General features: G+C 41.0%; 1 protein-coding gene across 1 annotated transcript in view; it reads right to left on the reverse strand.

The window, feature by feature from the left end:
- Window positions 1-20,711, reverse strand: part of SUCLG2 (succinate-CoA ligase GDP-forming subunit beta) — a 151,968-nt gene that overhangs the window by 106,313 nt on the left and 24,944 nt on the right. Inside the window, exon 2 of the mRNA XM_054161191.1 lies at window positions 15,718-15,859. Within this exon, the coding sequence (XP_054017166.1) occupies window positions 15,718-15,859 (142 nt within the window). The remainder of the gene's footprint in view (window positions 1-15,717; window positions 15,860-20,711) is intronic.

Below are 20,711 nucleotides of genomic sequence, written 5' to 3' on the forward strand. Positions count from 1 at the left end.
GTAGTGGTGAAGCTTCCAAGTGACTTTACGTTGTTCACTATTTACGCAGTAAAATTTTCATGGCTGCCTTTCTTTCCTCTTTCTGCAGGAATCCTGGGGCTGTTCTTAAGCATTTAGAACAATAAATATATTTAAGATTTATGGCCTGAAGTTTGGCCCTATTTATCTTACTCAGGTGAGCATTCCAACTAAGCCCAGGGGAGGTGCAAGAAAAATGTTCTCCTTCACAGTGACACAAGAAACAATAGCTGACTTTAAGTGTAGGACAGGGTGGAGTATATCACATACAGATAAAACCATCAACTCCACTTTTTTCTTAATAAAATTCACTTAAAATAAGAGCATAGCTAACTTCCAGAACTAAACCAAACATGATTCTCCCTAAATGTTTTGTGTGATGACATTCTCAGGGGTTAGAGCCTCATTTAAAATACACTGCCGTGCAGGAAGTCAGATAATATCTCCCCATTGAATCCAGCAGGGTTACAAAGACACATTTCATATTCATAAGTGTGTTGAAATATTTTACTTTTCCTAAACTGCAAATATTTGAAGAAATGTAGATAAACATTCTTTCAAATTCACAGCACTTTCTCAAATATGAAGCAGCAGATTAACAAAATGTCAGAACATCCTCAGCTTCAAAAACCACTCCACCATTTTAGGCAGAGATTATCTACCAAAAAAATAGTAAGAATCACAGACTCTTATGATCATGCTTCTCAACTGCTGATGTATTCAGAATATCACCTTGTAAACTCCTCCCATCTTTTAAGATACAACAAGCTCTTTCAAGTCGTACCAAGCTTTGCAAAATACCAGTTTAGATTACCTTACAGACTGGAGGAGGCTGAGGGAGGAAAAGAGGGGAAGGGGATCATGATGTGGAGGCTGTATGCTGTGTGTTCGCTGAGTTTTATACAAGTTGAAAGGGCAGCTGTGAGAGAAGATTTCTAACTCAGTTCCAAACCACGTGCTTTTACAGCAAATGTACAAGCTGATATCCTTACCGATCAATCACAGCCCATCTAAACCTCCACTTATTCCACAAAGACAAAAGGTATAACAAATTTAACAGAAACAATTGACAGATTCGAAAAATGCAACTCCCCCAACTGAATTATACACAGAGAGTGATTATCTAACAATAGCACCTTCCTGCAGTGCCCTGAATCACCCAGGGGACACCAGGAGAGATCAGGGAAATTAGCACAGTTGCAAAGCAAAGCAAGAAGCAGAACCGCTTGTTTTAAATGCTTAAAAGAAGAGGTAAAAAATGGGGCAATAATTCAGAATTCAGTTAAAGAGAAGCATCTGAATAGGAGCTGTTTTTTTCAGCTTAACTATAAATTTGAGGGAACTTATCACTACTCAAAAGGTCACTATAGAGTTTCCTAGTTTTCTAACCCAGTTACTCCTGTTCCTGGCTATAAAATCAAAGGTCTCTCCATACATACAGGAGCGACAATAGGGTAACCAGAGCTAGTGTCATATTTGCCCCCCTTTGCAGATGAAACTGCTGCCTCAAATAAAGGATAAAAATGTTCACAGTATGGAGAAGGGATTATATATTTCTTTTATGAAATTACAGCCCGATTACTGCCCACGTTAAAGAGTTTTCTAGTAAGAACACAAAAGGGGCTAATTATAAATCAAACTTATCCCTAGACTGCCATGATTCCACTCTTAGATTTTGTACTAATTCAATTCAACATGATTTTGTTAGTGGCACTTCCTTTCAGGAGTTTTAAACTAGAAACCACTCCCACAACATTTTACAGGCAGAAGCATCAACTCTGTGTTTGACACCCCTCACACAAGGGATAACACCTTCGCGCAGAAGATGCAGCACTACGCCTTGCTGATCCATCAGTCTCAGAAGCTTTGTCATCTCATTTCGAGTTTCTAACTAATAAGCACTATTTCAAAATTAATAGTGTCCCCTGCTGAGGGTTTATACCATGTTAAGAAAAGCAGTGTGACTCTTCTGATCATGGTCACCCCAAAGATCACACCTCCGGTACAGTCATAGTAATGAGGCCCAAGGGACAAATACCTACAGACCGTCAGCTGAGAATCTCATCTTTTCTGTCACAAGTTAAACCCACAGCGTTTGCAGCATTTGCTACCAAAAATGTGCTAAGCTATAGTAACTATCAACACATAGATTTCTGTTAAACGACTTCACACATCAGGCTTCACAGAAAATAAGAGAAGAATTCTCAAGTGAAAGTGGCACACGGCTTTTGGACAATAACCACTATAATTTATACCTGCTCCCACACAGTTTGTTAAAGTACAGTTGCCAACCAAATGGTTGCTCAAACAAGGTGGTATTTCTTCCAACAGTGCTGTAGTTTAGAGCAAATGAAAAATTTGGATTCAGTTTTGCCTTGAAACATGCAGTCGGTGATGGCAGAATCCTAAAGAATCAGCACAACTCACTCATCTTCCATCAGAAATGGACACCTCGTTAAGGAAATACACTGTGGCACTGAGATAAAATCAGCAGCTATAAATACAGCTGAGTGCAGAGCCACAAACGTGATGAAGGGAGTGGAACTTCTGCCTTATGAGGAAAGGCTAAGTGAGCTCGGTCTCTTTAGCTTGGAGGAGACTGACCTCATACATGTTTATATACATGTGAAGGGTGAGTGTCAGGAGGACAGAGCCAGGCTCTTCTTAGTGATGTTCAGTGACAGGACAAGGGACAACAGGTGCAAGCTGGAGCATAGGAGGTTGTGGTGGTTTGAAAGGAAAGGCTCTGCTTTCCCTCCCCCACTGAGAAAGAGACCACGGCTAAACCCAGTCGGAGAAATGAGATTATATTTTACAAGGAAACAGATTCTATGTAACACAACAAATACAGGTATTTTACAATATATACAGGAATATACAGCAAATGAACTCAACCAGAAACCAGACCCCCCACAGAGGGGGCTTCCCCCTGTGCCCCCTTCACCCCCCTACCTCCCTTCTCCCCCAAAAGAGGTAGAAAAGAGATGTGGACGGTTAACAGGGCAGGAAAGGAAGAAAGGCCTTGCACAGGGAGTTAGTATCTTATCTTAGTTGGCCAGAATCCCAGAAGCAGATCCAGCCGAGAGGGACAGCGAAGGAAGGAAGACTGAGAGAAAGTTCCCAGCTCCCCCGGGTCCAATCTGACCTCCCACAATCCTTGGCCAATGAAATTCGTTTAGAATACCAAAATATTTTACAAACATTTAGCCAGTGTGCCCCTTCCTTGAAGGCACAGCGTCAAACGGCCACAGAGGTTCCACACAAAGATAAGGGAAAACTCTCACTGTGAGGGTGACAGAACACTGGAAGAGACTGCTGAGAGAGGGTGTGAAGTCTTCCTCTAGAGACATTCAAAACCCACCTGGATGTGTTCCTGTGTGACCTGCTCTAGTCTGGCAAAGGGGTTGGACTAGGTGATCTTTCAAGGTCCCTTTCAACTGCTAACATTCTGTGATTCTGTGTGATTCTGTGATTTGAAATTTAAAAGAGACTATTTAGTACCACAGATGGATTTCTGGGGTTTACAAATTAAAACCAAAGCAAATGCTGGGACTGTTTAGCCTGGAGAAGAGGAGGCTCAGGGGAGACCTCATTGCTGTCTACAACTACCAGAAGGGAAGTTGTAGCCAGGAGGGGGTTGGTGTCTTCTCCCAGACAGTCAGCACCAGACCAAGAGGACAGTCTCAAGCTCCACCAGGGGAAGTTTTGGCTAGAGGTGAGGAGAAGGTTCTTCACAGAGAGAGTTGTTAGCCATTGGAATGTGCTGCCCAGGGAGGTGGTGGAGTCACCATCCCTGGAGGTGTTCAAGAAGGGATGGGACGTGTCACTTGGTGCCATAGTTTAGTAGTCATGAGGTCTGTGGTGACAGGTTGGACTTGATGATCTTTGAGGTCTTTTCCAACCTTATTGATTCTATGATTCAGCACCAGAACAAGAGGACACAGTCTCAAGCTGTGCCAGGGGAAGTTTAGGCTGGATGTTAGGAAGAAATTCTTCATAGATAGAGTGATTGCCCATTGGAATGGGCTGCCCAGGGAGGTGGTGGAGTCACCATCACTGGAGGTGTTCAGGAGGAGACTTGATAGGGTGCTTGGTGCCATGGTTTAGTTGATTAGGTGGTGTTGGATGATAGGTTGGACATGATGATCTTGAAGGTCCCTTCCAACCTGGTTTATTCTATTCTATTCTATTCTATTCTATTCTATTCTATTCTATTCTATTCTATTCTATTCTTTTCTTTTCTTTTCTTTTCTTTTTTCTTTTCCTTTCTTTTCTTTTTTCTTTTCTTTTATCTTTTTTTTTTCTTTTATTTTCTTTTAGTTTCTTTTCTTTTCTATTCTATTCTATTCTATTCTATTCTATGATCCCATACCAGAGTGGAAAAAAAAAACAAACCACACAAAACAAACCAAAAAGAAAGAGGGGAAATAAAACCAAAACCAAAACTAAACCAACCCAACAAAACAGAAAAGAAATTTGGTTTCAATAATCAGCCCAAATACTCAGAAGCAGATGAGCAACTAGAGAGTGCAGAAGGTGTGATTTCTTTCCATCACACAGCTGCTAGTACTGTAGAGAAAACAATGTTGTTTACTGTTTCAGACCTTCCACATAAAGTGTGTCTAATGGTTCTGGGTTTATGCATAAAAAAAAAAATGAAAATTTCGTGCAGCTGCTTCTCAATTACGCATCTGGTTACTGTTTCGCAGCTGCAAAACAACCTTGAAGAACTATAAAATACGGTGTGACAAGTCTGGAATAAATTCCAGCAGTCGTCCAGCAGTACCTTCCTCCAGAAATTCTGCAGGTTTTTATCACCTGTTACAATTCCCGAATCAAGAGCAATGGCTTCTGTCGCCTCCTTCTTTCATAAACAAAAATCCACTAATATATTTAACGCCCCTGGAATCTGCAAATGACTGCTTTCTATGGCAACATCAAAGAGAAAATTCTGCCCCCACTGCCAGGGATATATTTTTCTTTTCTTTTCTTTACTTTGTGTTGTTACTTCCAAGTAGCTATTTTGGTAATTTGATCAGAAATCCAACCCGGAGAACAATAAGTCAGCACAACATTAGTGTCAAACATCTGAAATGAGATTTTGATTTGTTAGCCCCCCAGCCATTACTCACATTACTATAAATCTATTGAATATGAAGACGTTTGGTGACGAGGAAGGGTTATAAAATATCCAACTATTGTAGGCAATTTGAAGTTTGCATTTACTGACTCACACACAGCACATAATTTTCAAACAAAGGGAACAGATAAGAGAAAACAGATTTGTTTTTTCATAATGATGCATTTGAAATCGACTATTTCTGTAGTTCCTCATGAGACTGAGGGTCCTTTGGAAAAGTTCCACACATAAAATATTTAAGAAACGACAATTCCTGTTTTCGGTTGAAATGGAAAGGTTCAACTTGAAACAATACAATACCCAGAGGTAAGCTTGGACAAAATCTTTTATTAATTTTGTTTCAAAAAGAATAAAACTCAAAATCACAGTTAGGGAAGCTGAAGCTTTTCTGCCTGCTTTTCTGGCATGCAGGAATGCAACACGTGTGGCTATTACCAAGGAACTCGTGCGCTGTTCGCGGCCCATTTTTCACACAGGTGCCAAGGGCTTATGTGGAAAACCATTGCTAAGCTGAAGAGAGGGAATGAAGCATGCAGTAAAGCTAAGTGAGAGACCCCTTGCAGGGTTTACCGAAGATAATGCACTGCTTAAACACTGCTGTGCTTAAAATTTTGCCATTTCTCGGCAGCCTCTGTGAAATAAAGTTCCTTGGCACGAAACACAGAGGAAGGAGTGAAGCAAAGTGGAGGGAGAGCAAGTAGGAATTACAAGATTCAGAACCAACCAAACAAAACATGCACACAATGAGGAGAAAGCAGCAACATTTTAGGGATCACGTCCAGGGAGAAAGGTCCTGCCACACGGCAGCATGAACAGCTATTGCGTATGAAATCCTCAAATGGAAACCCCAATTCCACCTTAATTGTGCCTTTGTGTGGTTTAGTTTCCAAGACAGATTAAATCTAAAAGCAATCTGAGAGCAAATAAAGAATGCCCAAGAGAAGAGCCACCACTGAATAGGTACTGTATACTTCAGCTTTGTACTATGGCTATATCCCAGTGAACTTGCTGCTACATTACAACAAAGTTCTCAGTAAAGCAGGTTGCAGTGAACACAGCAATCCTTTAACATTCCTCTGATTTTCAGTGACTGATTTTTTTTCATCCAGTAGATGGGGTAAAAAAAAGTTGGATCTCTGATATCTTGATTATTAAGCCCCCCCCCCCCCCAAATGACTTTAATAACTGTAACAAAGAGAATGTTGCCTTTATAGCTTTTACTCTTGCCATTATTTTCATCAGACAGGATTTTTTTCAAATTTCTATCAAAGCAATTACATTTTGAAACAAATTCCAAAAGTCAAACCACTTAAAAGTGGATAATATATATATATTTTGAAAAACAACAATATTTGAACTGTCAGCAATTATTATTTCTTTTCTGATAATTCACAGAAACATGAATTTCTATGATCACTACGTCAGGCAAATGGTGGCCTAAGTAAACCACTGTGGCAAGCAAAAAAAAAAGCCACATAAACATACAGCAGATTTTAGCAGAACACAACTGTTAAATATTTGTTCTAAGCAGGGGAAGATAAGATTGTTTAACACAAAAAAAAAGGAAGAGGCTTTTCTCAATCAGAACTCCTAAAGTGGAAAATGGCACTGAGATGCAACAAGAGAAAAAAAGATACAATGAAGAAAGGGCTCTGAGAAACTATAGGAAAGTGAAAAAGCAAGAGAAAGATCAAAATCACAGATGAGAGCAAATTTTGTGGAGCACTGAAATGGATGCTTTCAAGAGGTGCCTGCAGAGACTGGGGGTAACAGATTATTAACATGCATTTCCTATTCTTGAGAAGCAGCAGGAAAACGCAGATTCCCTCTAGTCTTAAGATTTCACCATTCAGACAAGGCAAAATCCATTAACTGAAAACCTACTAAATGGAACAGAGAAATACTCATGCCCAATAATACTGAATGTAGTCCAAAGGCAGTTCATCCACCACTAGTTTTCTATTAAATTCAAAAGGTTGTTTTCTAAATACTTACCCATTTGAGAATAGAATCATATTAGTCAATAACTTCTAGCATTATCTTGCCTGAAAGGATAGTTTCAGAAAGCCATCATTTAAGTATATGGAACTTTAATAAAAGCTGTCAAAGAAAATAAGAGGACTTAGGGGAGAGCTGATCCCTAACAGGGAGCAGGTTCTTTGCATACAGCTCCATGGAACGCTATTTCAACAACACTTGATTTTTCAATATATGCACAGAAGCATAATCCAAGGGGCTCTAAAAAGTAACTAGTTATACCCACTATAGAGTTTTTTGAGAAACAACTCATTATACACAGGTGAAAAATTATTACTACCCAGTGAACCATAGAATACAAAATAAATATGGAAATCATTGAAAGGCTGAAGGAGGAAATTCCTCTCCTACCTATCCTGATGGAGTGAAGAAAGGAATTAAATCATGTAAGCAAAGCACATAATGACAGGGAAGAAAAAAAAATAATCAGCTAAGTAGCCAACAAACTCAAAGACTAAGAAGCAAAATTAAGTTACTTATAAACAACTTTATGAACAGAGGGTGGGTCTGTACAAGATTCTCATAGAAACACTCTTCCTGGTAAAACAGAAAAGAACCTGAATCCTCCAATATCCTCAGGAATGTGAGGTTCAAGGAACTTCTCAATTTTTCCTACCATAAGTTAGATTAAGTGCAAACAGTATTATCACCAACTATTTTTTCCATAATCTATACAAATAGACATTAAGAAACTAAAGAGCAGGTTTTGATCCCTTGCAAGCAAAAATTGCTTTCAAGTGAGCTTCCCAGCTTGTATTGAAGAGATGAACTTTCAGGTAATAGATCTGAACCAGCATCTAAAAATGCAGCTATTCATCTAAATTAGACAGAGCCAAGAGGTAAGAGATAGGAAGGAGACTGGTGTTCACCTGACTGAGTACTCTTTCAGTATTCTGAAAAATAGTGAATAATAGGTGACAGGTAAACGACCTCATGGAAAGAAGCTTCAATAAACCTCTTCTGTTCTTTATAAAATACATGTTTACCTCTCTAGCCTGATATAAAAAGCATGCCTTTAGTCGAAAGGTGAATTTTATGAGTTCCCTCATGCATAAGGCAATGGAAATAGGATATGCAGAGGCTACATTTTGCTATACCTTTTTTTTTAAAGACTGAATAAAAGCCTTACACTCAATTCAATTGCATTTCTCTGTGATAGAGTGTGAACACTGCATCTGATTCCTAAATGTAATGAAACACTCTAAGTGGCAACGGGCAGCACTCTATTGCCTTTGTTAAAAATCAGAGAAAGAAACACATGCCAAGCTTCCAGCACCCATTTAGGATTGTCAGCAATTTCAACCACCTCTCTGAGTTCTCCACTGATTCAAAGAGCCAATGGACAGTACATGGTAATACCCTCCAGCATAATTATAACCCCTACTCAGCTTTCTACAGCTACAAGTTTAAAACGATGGTTCCCTTAGTAACTTCTCCATCAGGCAGAGCGTGAAGACCAGTGCACAAACTGAAGCAGACTAGTGCAGAAGGCCAGAGAAAATGATGGACCCTGAAATGATTCACAGTGAATCTGTGCACACTGCACAAGCAATGAAAATGTGCACACCCTAACAGTCATAGAATCATAAATCATTGTGATAGCCCAATTCCCTAATGTCTCAAAACAATATGTGTGACAGCCCACAGTGACTCTATTGTCTTTATTGTCCACTCTAAAACCACTACACAGGGTGTGATGTAGCCAGTCTTGAATAGACAGGGTGGTGGCCTCAATAGCTCTGGAGAAGAGCTGCTGGTTTAACAATGAAAAGAGATTATTCCCGTGGAGGTGGAAATCCCCTCTTTAAAACCATGTGGAACAGCACCATGTGACAGACATTACACTACAGGGGCCTGGCACACACTTTCTGATTTGGTGAGAATGCTCCCCCTCAACCCTGCCACAGGGGCATATAAGGACCCTAACTTCTGGCAGCCACATGTTGCATCTACCACAGAAGATCCTGTTGGAATGTAGATCCACTACTGAAGAACTTGGACTATGCCTGTGAGGCCTCTCGAGAACCAAAGGTGGCGATATCTTTCTTTCTCTAACTCTCTCTCTTCTGTTTTTAACTCCTCTTTCTCCCTATTTTCCCTCTGCTCCAGACCAAGCTAGCAAACCCAACTCATCACCTGTTTAGTGTCAGTTTGCTTTAATTTACTCCAAGGGAATTTTTGAATCTTAGCACGACCTCACCTACTGCCCTGGGTCGATTCAAGACAACCATGATCATCATCAGGTTGGAAAAAGCCTGTAAGATAGAGTGCAACTTTACCCAGCACTGCCAAGTTCACCACTAAACCATGTCCCTCAGCACCACATCTACATACCCCCTCCAGGGATGGTGAGTTCACCACTTTCCTGGGCAGCTTGACAACTCCTTCTGGGGAAAATTTTTTTCATAATGTCCAATCTAAAGCTCCCATGGTGAAAGCTGAGGCCATTTCCTTTTGTCCTCTCACTTGTTACTTGGGAGAAGAGATGGATTCCCACCTCACCACAACCTCCTTTAAGGTAGTAATAGAGAGCTCCTCTCAGCCTGCTCTTCTACAGACTAAACAACCCCAAATTCCCTCAGCCACTCTTCAGAAGACTTATGCTCTGGCTTTGTTGATCTTCTTCAGACATGCTCCAGAACCTCATTATCTTTCTTGTAGTGTGGGTATACCTACACATATTCAAGGATACTTTTCCTTGTATTGGTACTAACATATGAGGAAAAGAAATAGCTAGTAAGAAAATAAGCCCTTAATGTACCACTGCATTAAGGGAGAATCAGACCAGAAGACTTGAGACTTAATGCAGGAACAGCCAGCAATGATCTCATGTTTCAGACAAAAATTCAGCTCCCAAATATTTCACTTTGTTCTGTTAAATAGCTACACCAGAACTGTAAGAACTTGTTTACAGGTTGTGTTTCTTCAGATGGTAGATCAAGCAATGCCATGCCGCTGTAGCAAAACAGCTTGTCTTTCCCTTTTCTCTCCTGAAAAACCTAGGAATTTTAATGTGAAACACAAACCTTTTGTGCCTGCATTTCTTAGTGCTCTGCAAATATTGCCTTCTCTACAGGAGTTACACCTGAAAATTGCTTAGCACGTACAAAGCAATGAATTCCTTGGGGCCTCATTCTGTATTCTTTATTGTGTACAACTTCTTTTGAAGTCAATACCAGTGATGTCATTTTAATTTTCTTCACATCTGCCATTCTTATCTTAGAAGAAAGAGGAAAAAAAAAACAAAACTATCCTTTAATTCCATTAAAAATTCCTTGCAGACCATCTTTGCTGCTGCTGGTAAATTTTGAACATTCAGTGTATTCAGTGTTCACATTAATAAAAATAGAGGGAGCAAGAGAGGAAATGAGCAAACTGTAACAAAACTGCTGATACTGGATAAAGGCAAACCATTTCAAGAACATATGCATTAACACCTTCCTGATAAGTGAAGACAGCAGCAAAAATTAGATAATCCCATCTCTTTCCATTGCATCAACAGGAAATCCAATAATAGCAAAATCAGTGACCAGAGGCATTGCAGCAGTACAGCCAGCTCTGGCAGGCCTGCAGTGTTTGGTGAAATTGTGGAATTAATTTGTGAATACCAGACTTTGGAAAGACCTACGTGTCAGGCATTTTTTATCCCTTTATCTGAACCCCTTTATCACATGCACAGACCCATGTGTGTGATGTAATGCTACAAAATTATCAAGGAAAATTAGTGCCTCCTGTGCTCATGATGACAAGTCTATAGAAAGAACCTCCTTTCACAAGAAAAATACTGAACTTTTGACTTTCAAGTTTTGATAACTTTATTTTTATCTTAAAAATATGTTGGCAAGTATCCTTTCTTGTCTGCAGAAGTGAAAGTTAAGGACAGCTGCAATGTGGCATTCAGTATCTAAAACACCAGATTTTTCAGCAGGACTTGGCAGGGGTGATTGGCCTCTCCTTTCACCATCTTTTACTGCAGAATGCCTGTCTATCAAGCAATCCAAATGCCACCTCCACTGGTTATTTTATTTTGGAATATTCTGTGCCACATGTAGGCTGAAGGTTTTTGTTTTGCTCATAAATTTTTATTTTCTGTGGTTGCATATTCAGAAGACAGAAGCCCTTCCAAATTGTGCAGACAAACCCAACTGACAGGGACACTACTAGTCAGATGGAACAGAAAGAAGATAAACCCAAAGAAATCACGGAGCAACAATGACCACAGTAGCAAAACTTGACTTCTTAGGTTTCCAAAGTGCATGTTAGAAGTACAACAGCACACTGTCAGAATGATAGTCTCCTCATCAAGGAGACCAACTTCAGCATAGGTAAGTCCACACTGGGAGAGGGAATCACAGTGAAAGGGCCAAGGAGCAGCTCTTCTGGGGGCTTTTTGAAGCCAGGAAAGTGGCACACCTGTGCTGAGGGGCTGGCAGCTTGTGAGTGGGCTACTCTGTGGCACATCTAAACAAAGAATAAAAGAACCACACACACAGAGGTGAGCTCAGTTGATTGTAACTGCTCCCTTCCCAGAAGAAGATGCAGCATGTTGACCACACCAGTAAAAGGCATGGCCAGGAGACATGTGGGGACGCAAACAGGGGTCCTCCACAAACAGTTAACAAGCCAAACCAGTTAAAATACATATCATTTACCTGATTTCATTTCATTACCAAATAATTTTGGGGTTTACATTTTACTTTTGATTATTTCTCAACAGTTTTGTTTTTTTTTTCCCTGTGATTTGCAAAGCAAGCAAGCTACAGAGGTTATTTAAAATAAATCTCACATCATAAACCAGAGGAAGTTCACTGCCTTTAATGGAGTAATCTGTTTCTCAAAAATGTTGTAGAGATTGAGAATAGTAATAGTTATTGGACAGCTCAATCCATTTCTGAGTTCAATCATGAAGAGGAGAATTTAAGTGCTGTAAAATTTGTGAAAAACCTACCGCGGGTTCAGTTAGCATTTCTTGATTTGCTCAGACATCCAGACATGAAGTAACTCTCCCATTTTATGAGCTTTGCATTGTGTCAGTGTTTTTCATTTGGCACTGCCAAATGACCATAACAGCTGTTATTTTGATTCAAATGTACTGGTTGTCATAAGAAGGTTTTGATTACTGAAAAGTATATCACCTTAAAAAAGCTATAGAGATTCAGCAAGCCATACAGCTAATGCTATTCAGCTACTCGAGGTCTGATGAGATCTTTGATGTAAGTTGTGTTCATTTACTTTCCAGTGTGCAGATTTACAGTGTGCAAAACTGAAATACAGTTAACTAACTGGCTTGTGCATCATGTAACACAAGCCCTATGAGGCTTGAGCATCTTGGAACACAAGCCCTGTGAGGAGAGGCTGAGGGAGCTGGGGTTGCTTAGCCTGGAGAAGAGGAGGCTCAGGGGAGACCTTATTGCTGTCTACAACTACCTGAAGGGAAGTTCTAGCCAGGTAGGGGCTGGTCTCTTCTCCCAGGCAACCAGCACCAGAACAAGAGGACACAGTCTCAAGCTGCGCCAGGGGAGGTTTAGGCTGGAGGTTAGGAAGAAATTCTACACAGAGAGAGTGATTGCCCATTGGAATGGGCTGCCCAGGGAGGTGGTGGAGTCACCATCATTGGAAGTGTTTAGGAGACTTGATAGGGTGCTTGGTTGCATGGTTTAGTTGATTAGATGTTGTTGGGTGATAGGTTGGACTCGATGATCTCAAAGGTCTCTTCCAACCTATTCTATTCTATTCTATTCTATTCTATTCTATTCTATTCTATTCTATTCTATTCTATTCTATTCTATAGCAGAAACCAAAAAGGCTTCCTCTTACTACCTAGTAAGACAATAACAGTGTCTGGCCTCTGGCATTTTGATGTGTGTTATATTAATAAAAATAAAAGCTAAATGAAAAGAGGAAAATTATGCAAACTGGCATTGACTTTGAGAAGCAGAAAGCTTCTTCCAGAATTAGAATTGGGTAACAAATATGCACATTTTCCTCTCAGATAAAAGGTACAATAGAAATAAATTTCTGACTCAGTTTATCATCTTATGTACACCACACTAAAATGAGGATGTTGTCAGAGAACCAAAATGATTTTCCAGATGCATGGTTTTCTTTCCCAGTCACTGTCAAGTAATTTCAGAATAGAATAGAATAGAATAGAATACAATAGAATACATAGAATAAACCAGGTTGGAAGAGACCTTCAAGATCATCGCGTCCAACCCATCAACCAATCCAACACCGCCCAAGCAACTAACCCACAGCACCAAGTACCCCGTCAAGACTTCTCCTAAAAACCTCCAGTGATGGCGACTCCACCACCTCCCCAGGCAGCCCATTCCAATGGGCAATCACTCTTTCTGTATAGAACTTTTTTCTAACATCCAGCCTGAATCTCCCCTGGCGCAGCCTGAGACTGTGTCCTCTTGTTCTGGTACTGCTTGCCTGGGAGAAGAGACCAACATCCGTCTGTCTACAACCTCCCTTCAGGTAGTTGTAGAGAGTAATAAGGTCACCCCTGAGTCTCCTCTTCTCCAGGCTAAGCAACCCCAGCTCCCTCAGCCTCTCCTCATAGGGCTTATGTTCCAAACCCCTCACCAACTTTGTTGCTCTTCTCTGGACTCGTTCCAGCAAGTCAACATCCTTCCTAAACTGAGGGGCCCAGAGCTGGACACAGTACTCGAGGTGCGGCCTAACCAGTGCAGTGTACAGGGGCAGAATGACCTCCCTGCTCCTGCTGGCCACACTGTTCCTGATGCAGGCCAGGATGCCATTGGCCCTCTTAGCTGCCTGGGCACACTGCAGGCTCATGTTCAGTCTACCGTCGACCAGCACCCCCAGGTCCCTCTCAGCCTGACTGCTCTCCAGCCACTCTGACCCCAGCCTGTAGCTCTGCATGGGATTGCTGTGGCCAATGTGCAGAACCCGGCACTTGGATGTGTTAAATCTCATGCCGTTGGACTCTGCCCATCTGCCCAGCCTGTCGAGGTCCCTCTGCAGAGCCTCTCTACCCTCCAGCAGATCAACTCCTGCCCCCAGCTTGGTGTCGTCAGCAAATTTACTGATGATGGACTCGATGCCCTCGTCCAGATCATCAATAAAGATGTTAAAGAGCATGGGGCCCAGTACTGATCCCTGGGGCACACCACTGGTGACTGGCTGCCAGCTGGATGTGGCACCATTCACTACCACTCTCTGGGCTCGGCCCTCCAGCCAGTTCCTAACCCATCGCAGTGTGCTCCCATCCAAGCCATGGGCTGACAGCTTGGCCAGGAGTTTGCTATGGGGAACGGTGTCAAAGGCCTTGCTGAGGTCCAGGTAGACTACATCCACAGGCCTCCCCACATCCACCAGGCAGTCACCTGATCATAGAAGGAGATCAGGTTGGTCAGGCAGGACCTGCCCTTCCTAAACCCATGCTGTTTATAGAACAGAACAGGTTGGAAGAGACCTTCAAGATCATCGAATCCAGCCCATCATCCAACACCATCTAATCACCTAAACCTTGGCACCAAGTGCTCCATAAAGTCTCTTCCAATGATGGCACCTCCACTACCTCCCTGGGCAGCCCATTCCAATGGCCAATCACTCTCTCTATGAAGAATTTCTTCCTAACATCCAGCCTAAACCTCCCCTGGTGCAGCTCAAGACTGTGTCCTCTTGTTCTGGTGCTGGTTGCCTGGGAGAAGAGACCAACCCCTACCTGGCTACTACCTCCCTTCAGGCAGTTGTAGACAGCAATAAGGTCTCCCCTGAGCCTCCTCTTCTTCAGGTTAAGCAACCCCAGCTCCCTGAGCCTCTCCTCACAGGGCTTGTGTTCCAAACCCCTCCCCAACTTTGTTGCCCTTCTCTGGACACATTCCAGCAACTCAACATCTTTCCTAAACCGAGTGGCCCAGAACTGGACACAAGGGGTGGCCTAACCAGGGCGGTGTACAGGGGCAGAATGACCTCCCTGCTCCTGCTGGCCCCACCATATGGACAAACGTAGATATAAACAAATACCCATGTCTACACAGTTGAGGTTGCAAGGCCTTTTGGAGATTGTCTAGTCCAAGCCTACAGCTCAAAGCAGCATCAGCTAAAGCAGATTGTGTCCAGCTGGGTTCTGTATATCTTTTAAAACGGAGAGTCCTTTTAAAATGGAGAGTCCACATGGTTTTCCTTCCTTTGCTTTTTAATAGAGCACATTTTTGCTTCAAAGCAACTTTCTACACAGGCATATAATAACAAACAATTTCCCTGGTATTATGCTGAACTCTGGATTCTTCAAAATGGCATAAATAACGTTAATTAAAGACTTCATGTTACATGCTGCATAGAAAACACATTAGAACTAACATTCTAAATATTGCTGTGAGAAACTGTTCTTCACATAGGAAATTAAGCATATATTTACTGTCTGCATAATATATCAAGCCTTTTCAATAAGCATCAATTCAAGGATTGTGTACAACTTATTAGGAAGCAATTTATTCTCCAGATTGCTATCTGGCGAAGCAGATTCCTCCCATTATCAGGCAACTTACTTAGTCTCTGAGCAGCCTCCAGGGCATCATTTGCAGAATCAGCTACGAAGAATCTCTGAACTGTAACCCCATGGTCTGCCATTATTTTTTTGCTTTGGTACTCCTGCAGGTTCAGCCATCGTCTAGGGGTTAATTGAACAGCCTAGAAAAATGAGAGGGGAAAATAACATAATGCTCATTAAGAACAGTTCATGAGACAGCCAACTGAGCTCTTCCGCCTTACAGGTATCTCACACCAGCAGTTAAACAGCACTGCTTCAGAGAAAAAGTAAAAAGCATATTGATTTACCTAAGTGCCTTTCCTTAACATTTGTGCATCCAAAATACTCTGAAAGCTACAGAAATCGTTTCTACAAACTCCACCAGGCTGCCTGGGTGATCTTGGCCAGACAAAATGTCTTGCATTTAATATCAATGCAGACTGGCAAACTTGGCTTGAACTCTGAAGTCTATTTATGTTTGCATGTTATTCTGTGCTATAAAAATATGAACAGACTGCTACCTTAAAACAAATGCAGTGCTTTAAATTAAAAATCTTTATATACACTGAAATTTGTATCATTCTTTGCTATAAAAATTATCTCTACAGGTTTTGTATATTTATAGAATACAGAATTAACCAGGTTGGAAAAGACCTGTGACATCATCGAGTCCAAACCATCATCCAACACCATCTAACCAAATAAACCATGGTTCTAAGTGCCTCATCCCGTCTCTTTTTAAACACCTCCAGTGATGGTGACTCTACCACCTCCCTGGGCAGCACATTCCAATGGCAAATCACTCTTGCTGTGAAGAATTTCTTCCTAACATCCAGTCTAAACCTCCCCTGGCTCAGCTTGAGACTGTGTCCTCTTGTTCTGGTGCTGGTTGCCTGGAAGAAGAGACCAACCCCCACCTGGCAACAACCACCCTTCAGGTAGTTGTAGACAGCAAGAAGGTCTCCTCTGAGCCTCCTCTTCTCCAGGCTAAGCAACCCCAGCTCCCTCAGCCTCTCCTCATAGGGCTTGTGCTCCAAACCCTTCCCCAGCTTTGCTGCCCTTCTCTGGACATGTTATAGCAATTCAACATCTTTCTTAAACTGAGAGGCCCAGAACTGGACACATGACTTGAGGTGTGGCCTAATCAGTGCTGAATACAGGACACAATGACTTCCCTGCTCCTTCTGGCCACACTATTCCTGATACAGGCCAGGATGTCATTGGCCTTCTTGGCCACCTGGGCACACTGCTGGCTCATGTTTTAGCAGCGTATAAAAACATGTGACACAGAATTAGCATCATCTTGTAGGAAACTATATACTGATATATGTATTTACAGTGGTCTGTTATCTGTGCTTAGTTGATTGCACTTCTATTTTGTTGGAAATCCTAGCACAACCCTGCCAGCCCTGCAAAGCTAACAACAGCTGGAGCAGAATTTACCTTCCGTTCTCAAGCTGCCAGTACAGATGTTCACATGTGCATATATATCATGGATACAAAGATATGGCACCTTACACACACACACAAAGACATCACATTTGCCTGTCTTGGCAGTAACCTTTGAATATAGACACTATAAAAGTCAGAGGATCTCAACTGAATGATTTTAAAAGAAGACATATTCTCCACACAGGATAAATTGTTATAAACAAAAGCAATAATTAAGGAGCTGTCACTGATTCCTGGCAACGGTATAATGGCAAAGGTGGAGCTGACTCCTGGCAATAGCATAAGCTGAATTTGTGCCAGCAAAAGATGCTCTTCCCACATGGAGAGACAAACTGTTGTCCTTCTGGCAAACAGCCCAAAAGCAAGTCTTGGTTTCTCCTGAAGTAAGGAGCACGGTATGCAAGCCAACGCTACATATTTAGATATGTTAGCCAAAGAGGATTATTGACTATACTAATACTTTGATCTTCAACAGCATGATAAAAAATAAATAAAAATGTTATCCTAATGCAACTTTATACTGAAAGAAAAAGCCTCCATGCTGCTCTTTCAGTAACACTCACCCTCTAAACAATACCAGAGTTTTAAACGCTGTGTTGTATCAAAAGCAAAACTCCGTCTGTTCCTATTTGCCTTGAAATACAGCACAAAAGATGGGTGCATGAAGAAAATACAAACCCCATCTCTTACAGTACATTGCCACATGCTTTCTGTACAAGTGCCTCCCACAGATCTGAAACAGTTACAAATAGCTCAGAATGACACATTTTAAATTCTTTCAACCATAATCTGGTTAACATATTTCAGAAGAATAAAATGACAATACTGCCAGTGGCTATCTCCAACTCTAGTCATCATACAGGCACCTCAGTATGTTCTGTGTTCCTCCATGTTATTCACAGGCAGTATTTTATTACGTATATGCAGTGCCTTCAAATGTAGGGCAAAAATTTAAAGTCACTTTCATAATTGTTGCCATTTAATTTGTTTTCTTATTAGAAGTTCTCTGTTTGACTCCAACAGCTATTACTTCATGATCCTTTCCACAAAGGGATTAACACAAGCAGGCAAGAAGAACCCTTAAGATCACTTCTAGAGGCCAGATAATTTCAACCTAAAGCAGACCCCACAAGCCTTTAGTTTCTATGAAGCTACAGAAAGCTGGAGAAAATACCTGGTTTATACCTGACAATCATTAACCTTCTCTTTTTCACTGTTTCTCTGAAGTCTACCTTATAAAACCATGATTATTGTTATTGCTATTACTTCAGAATACATCATTATTTATTCATGCTTATAATCCATACACATACACGCAGACAGCAGCAACACCAGAATCTGCACAGGCAGCGAGGAATCTGTGTTATCTGGCCACCGCTGGGAGACTACAATACCTTTCCAAAGGTCCTCACTTTTCAGCTGTAAGCAGCAGTGAAAGAAAGAACATCCAGCCATGATCAGAAGCTGACCACATTTGCAGAGAAAATGAGGTGAGGCAGAGTAAAAACCAATACACATCCCCATCTGAGTAATTGAGGCTCTGCTTAAAAGCTGTAGCTGAGGTGTGCACTCCCTGCTCAAGGCCCAGAGCTACAGCAGGAGAACATTTCCAAAGATTCTCAATCCATTTCTCTTGAGTAGCAAGGACTTCAACAATCTGGTTTCCAGGCTTCAGAAAAATAAGCTCACACCTTTAGTTAAAGTGGATTGACTGATATTAAAATAAACAAACCCATCAGTTGTAGTTTCAATCTGAATGGAAGAAACCTTGATTTAAGCAATCAGTTATAATCAAATTCCGTTCTTGTACTGTCCAGAAACAGCACTAATTCTCCTTAGCTGGAAGTTGATTTGAAATAAAGGGTAAATCTATGCTAAGTCTGATAGCACTTTTTGCTCATTGATTGCATATTTATAAATCTTACAGTTGCAGTTATTTTTCTCTTATGTAATCTTGCATTCACAAGGACCCAAAAGACCTTTGACACACAGCAAGCTGATGATGGATAGAATTAAATAAACAGAAAAATCAATGCTAACGTTGCTGTAGTAAATAAAAAGCTTAATTAGAAGTTTTGCTAAGGATTTTTCTTATCTATGAAAGTATGTTTACTTACAACTTATGTGTCTCATGCTTAAGTGTCTTTATTTACAACTAACTGGCTGATATAAAGATTTCTACAGCTCAGTAACACAGTTGAAAAATTTTTTTGTCACTGGGTTTATAATTTAAGAACAAGTCTTCAAAACAGCCTTTATGCATCATTTAGACCAATAAATCAGTTTCACATGGCTGTATTACTAAGCTGATCTAAATCAAATAAAAAGGAAAACACTCAAACAGTCTTATTCTGGGGCAGACTTTTGTTGCTCTTGCTTGACAAAAGTCTCTTTCAACACAACTTGTTTTCACATTTTCTGTTTGGGTAGGACTTAAGCACTTGGGGAATTTGCAAGGCAGCAGTGTGTCAACTGACATCTCCCCTGCTGGTTTAGCAAGGATTGAGTAATTAAATCTTTTAAGGATTTTCTTCAGTAACATGGACTGTAAAGGGTCACCACATAATAAAGGCCACTGGTGATGACTCACAATATCTGACAGATACGAAAGAGGTGACAGCAAGAAAAGCAGCCACAGGTCTATTTGTTCTATGAAGAAAGGTTATCTCCAGTGCCACCCAACTGGTGTGCCCCACTCCCACCTTTACTCAGCTCCAGCCTCGTTAATGAATAAAGCAAGCCTAACTGCTCCAAGAGGAACTGTGATGACCTCTGCTCCCAACCACCCTCCTTTTTGCTACATGTTACAAATCCCTTTGGTTTGTAACTCTAAAGGCTGCACAAAGATACCGCAAATCATTGACGAGCTGTTAAGAAGCACATTACATATACACACAGCACATTATATATAAGCACATGGAAAGAGGTCTGTTCTCTTGTAGAAATCAGACAATACTAAGAGATTATGAGAATACTTCCTTTGTAAACTATGAAGTAGACAGGTCTGAGGAACACAGGAAGGAAGGAAGAGAATAATTCATTTGAAGGAACCGTCAAAGAAATCCTAAGGGTGATGAAACAAAGATCTAGCCAAGAACTGTTGGCACACACACACAAAAAATCAAACCCTACAAACTCAAGCACATACATTTTTTTCCCTCCCTCTCCTATATTACATGATTCTAAGAGAAGCCATCCTCCAGAGTGCCACCTGAAGCCTTTCAATCAAGTCTTTCCACAAAAGACAAACTCCTGGTTGTGAATGAACTGCTCAGTAAAATGAATTACAGCCTACCACTGCATAGAGGAGTATAATATATTTAAGAAACCAACTGCAATAAAGTCTGTATTAGAAGCTTTGAAGAGCAAGGAACATGAAAAGCTTGCTTTAAAGCACTTGCAGCATACACATCGTATGTCTCCAGAAGAGCAGGTGTAATAAAGATGTTGCAAGAGATGGCATAAAGCAAAAGCTCAGAATCTGAGAAGACAACTACTCTTGAAAAAATTGAAAGAGTTGCAAACATGCATCTAAGGTTTAAGGCACACAAAAAAAAAAAA

This window comes from Dryobates pubescens, chromosome 1 (genome assembly GCF_014839835.1).
Source record: "Dryobates pubescens isolate bDryPub1 chromosome 1, bDryPub1.pri, whole genome shotgun sequence".
Classification (NCBI taxonomy): Eukaryota; Metazoa; Chordata; class Aves; order Piciformes; family Picidae; genus Dryobates; species Dryobates pubescens.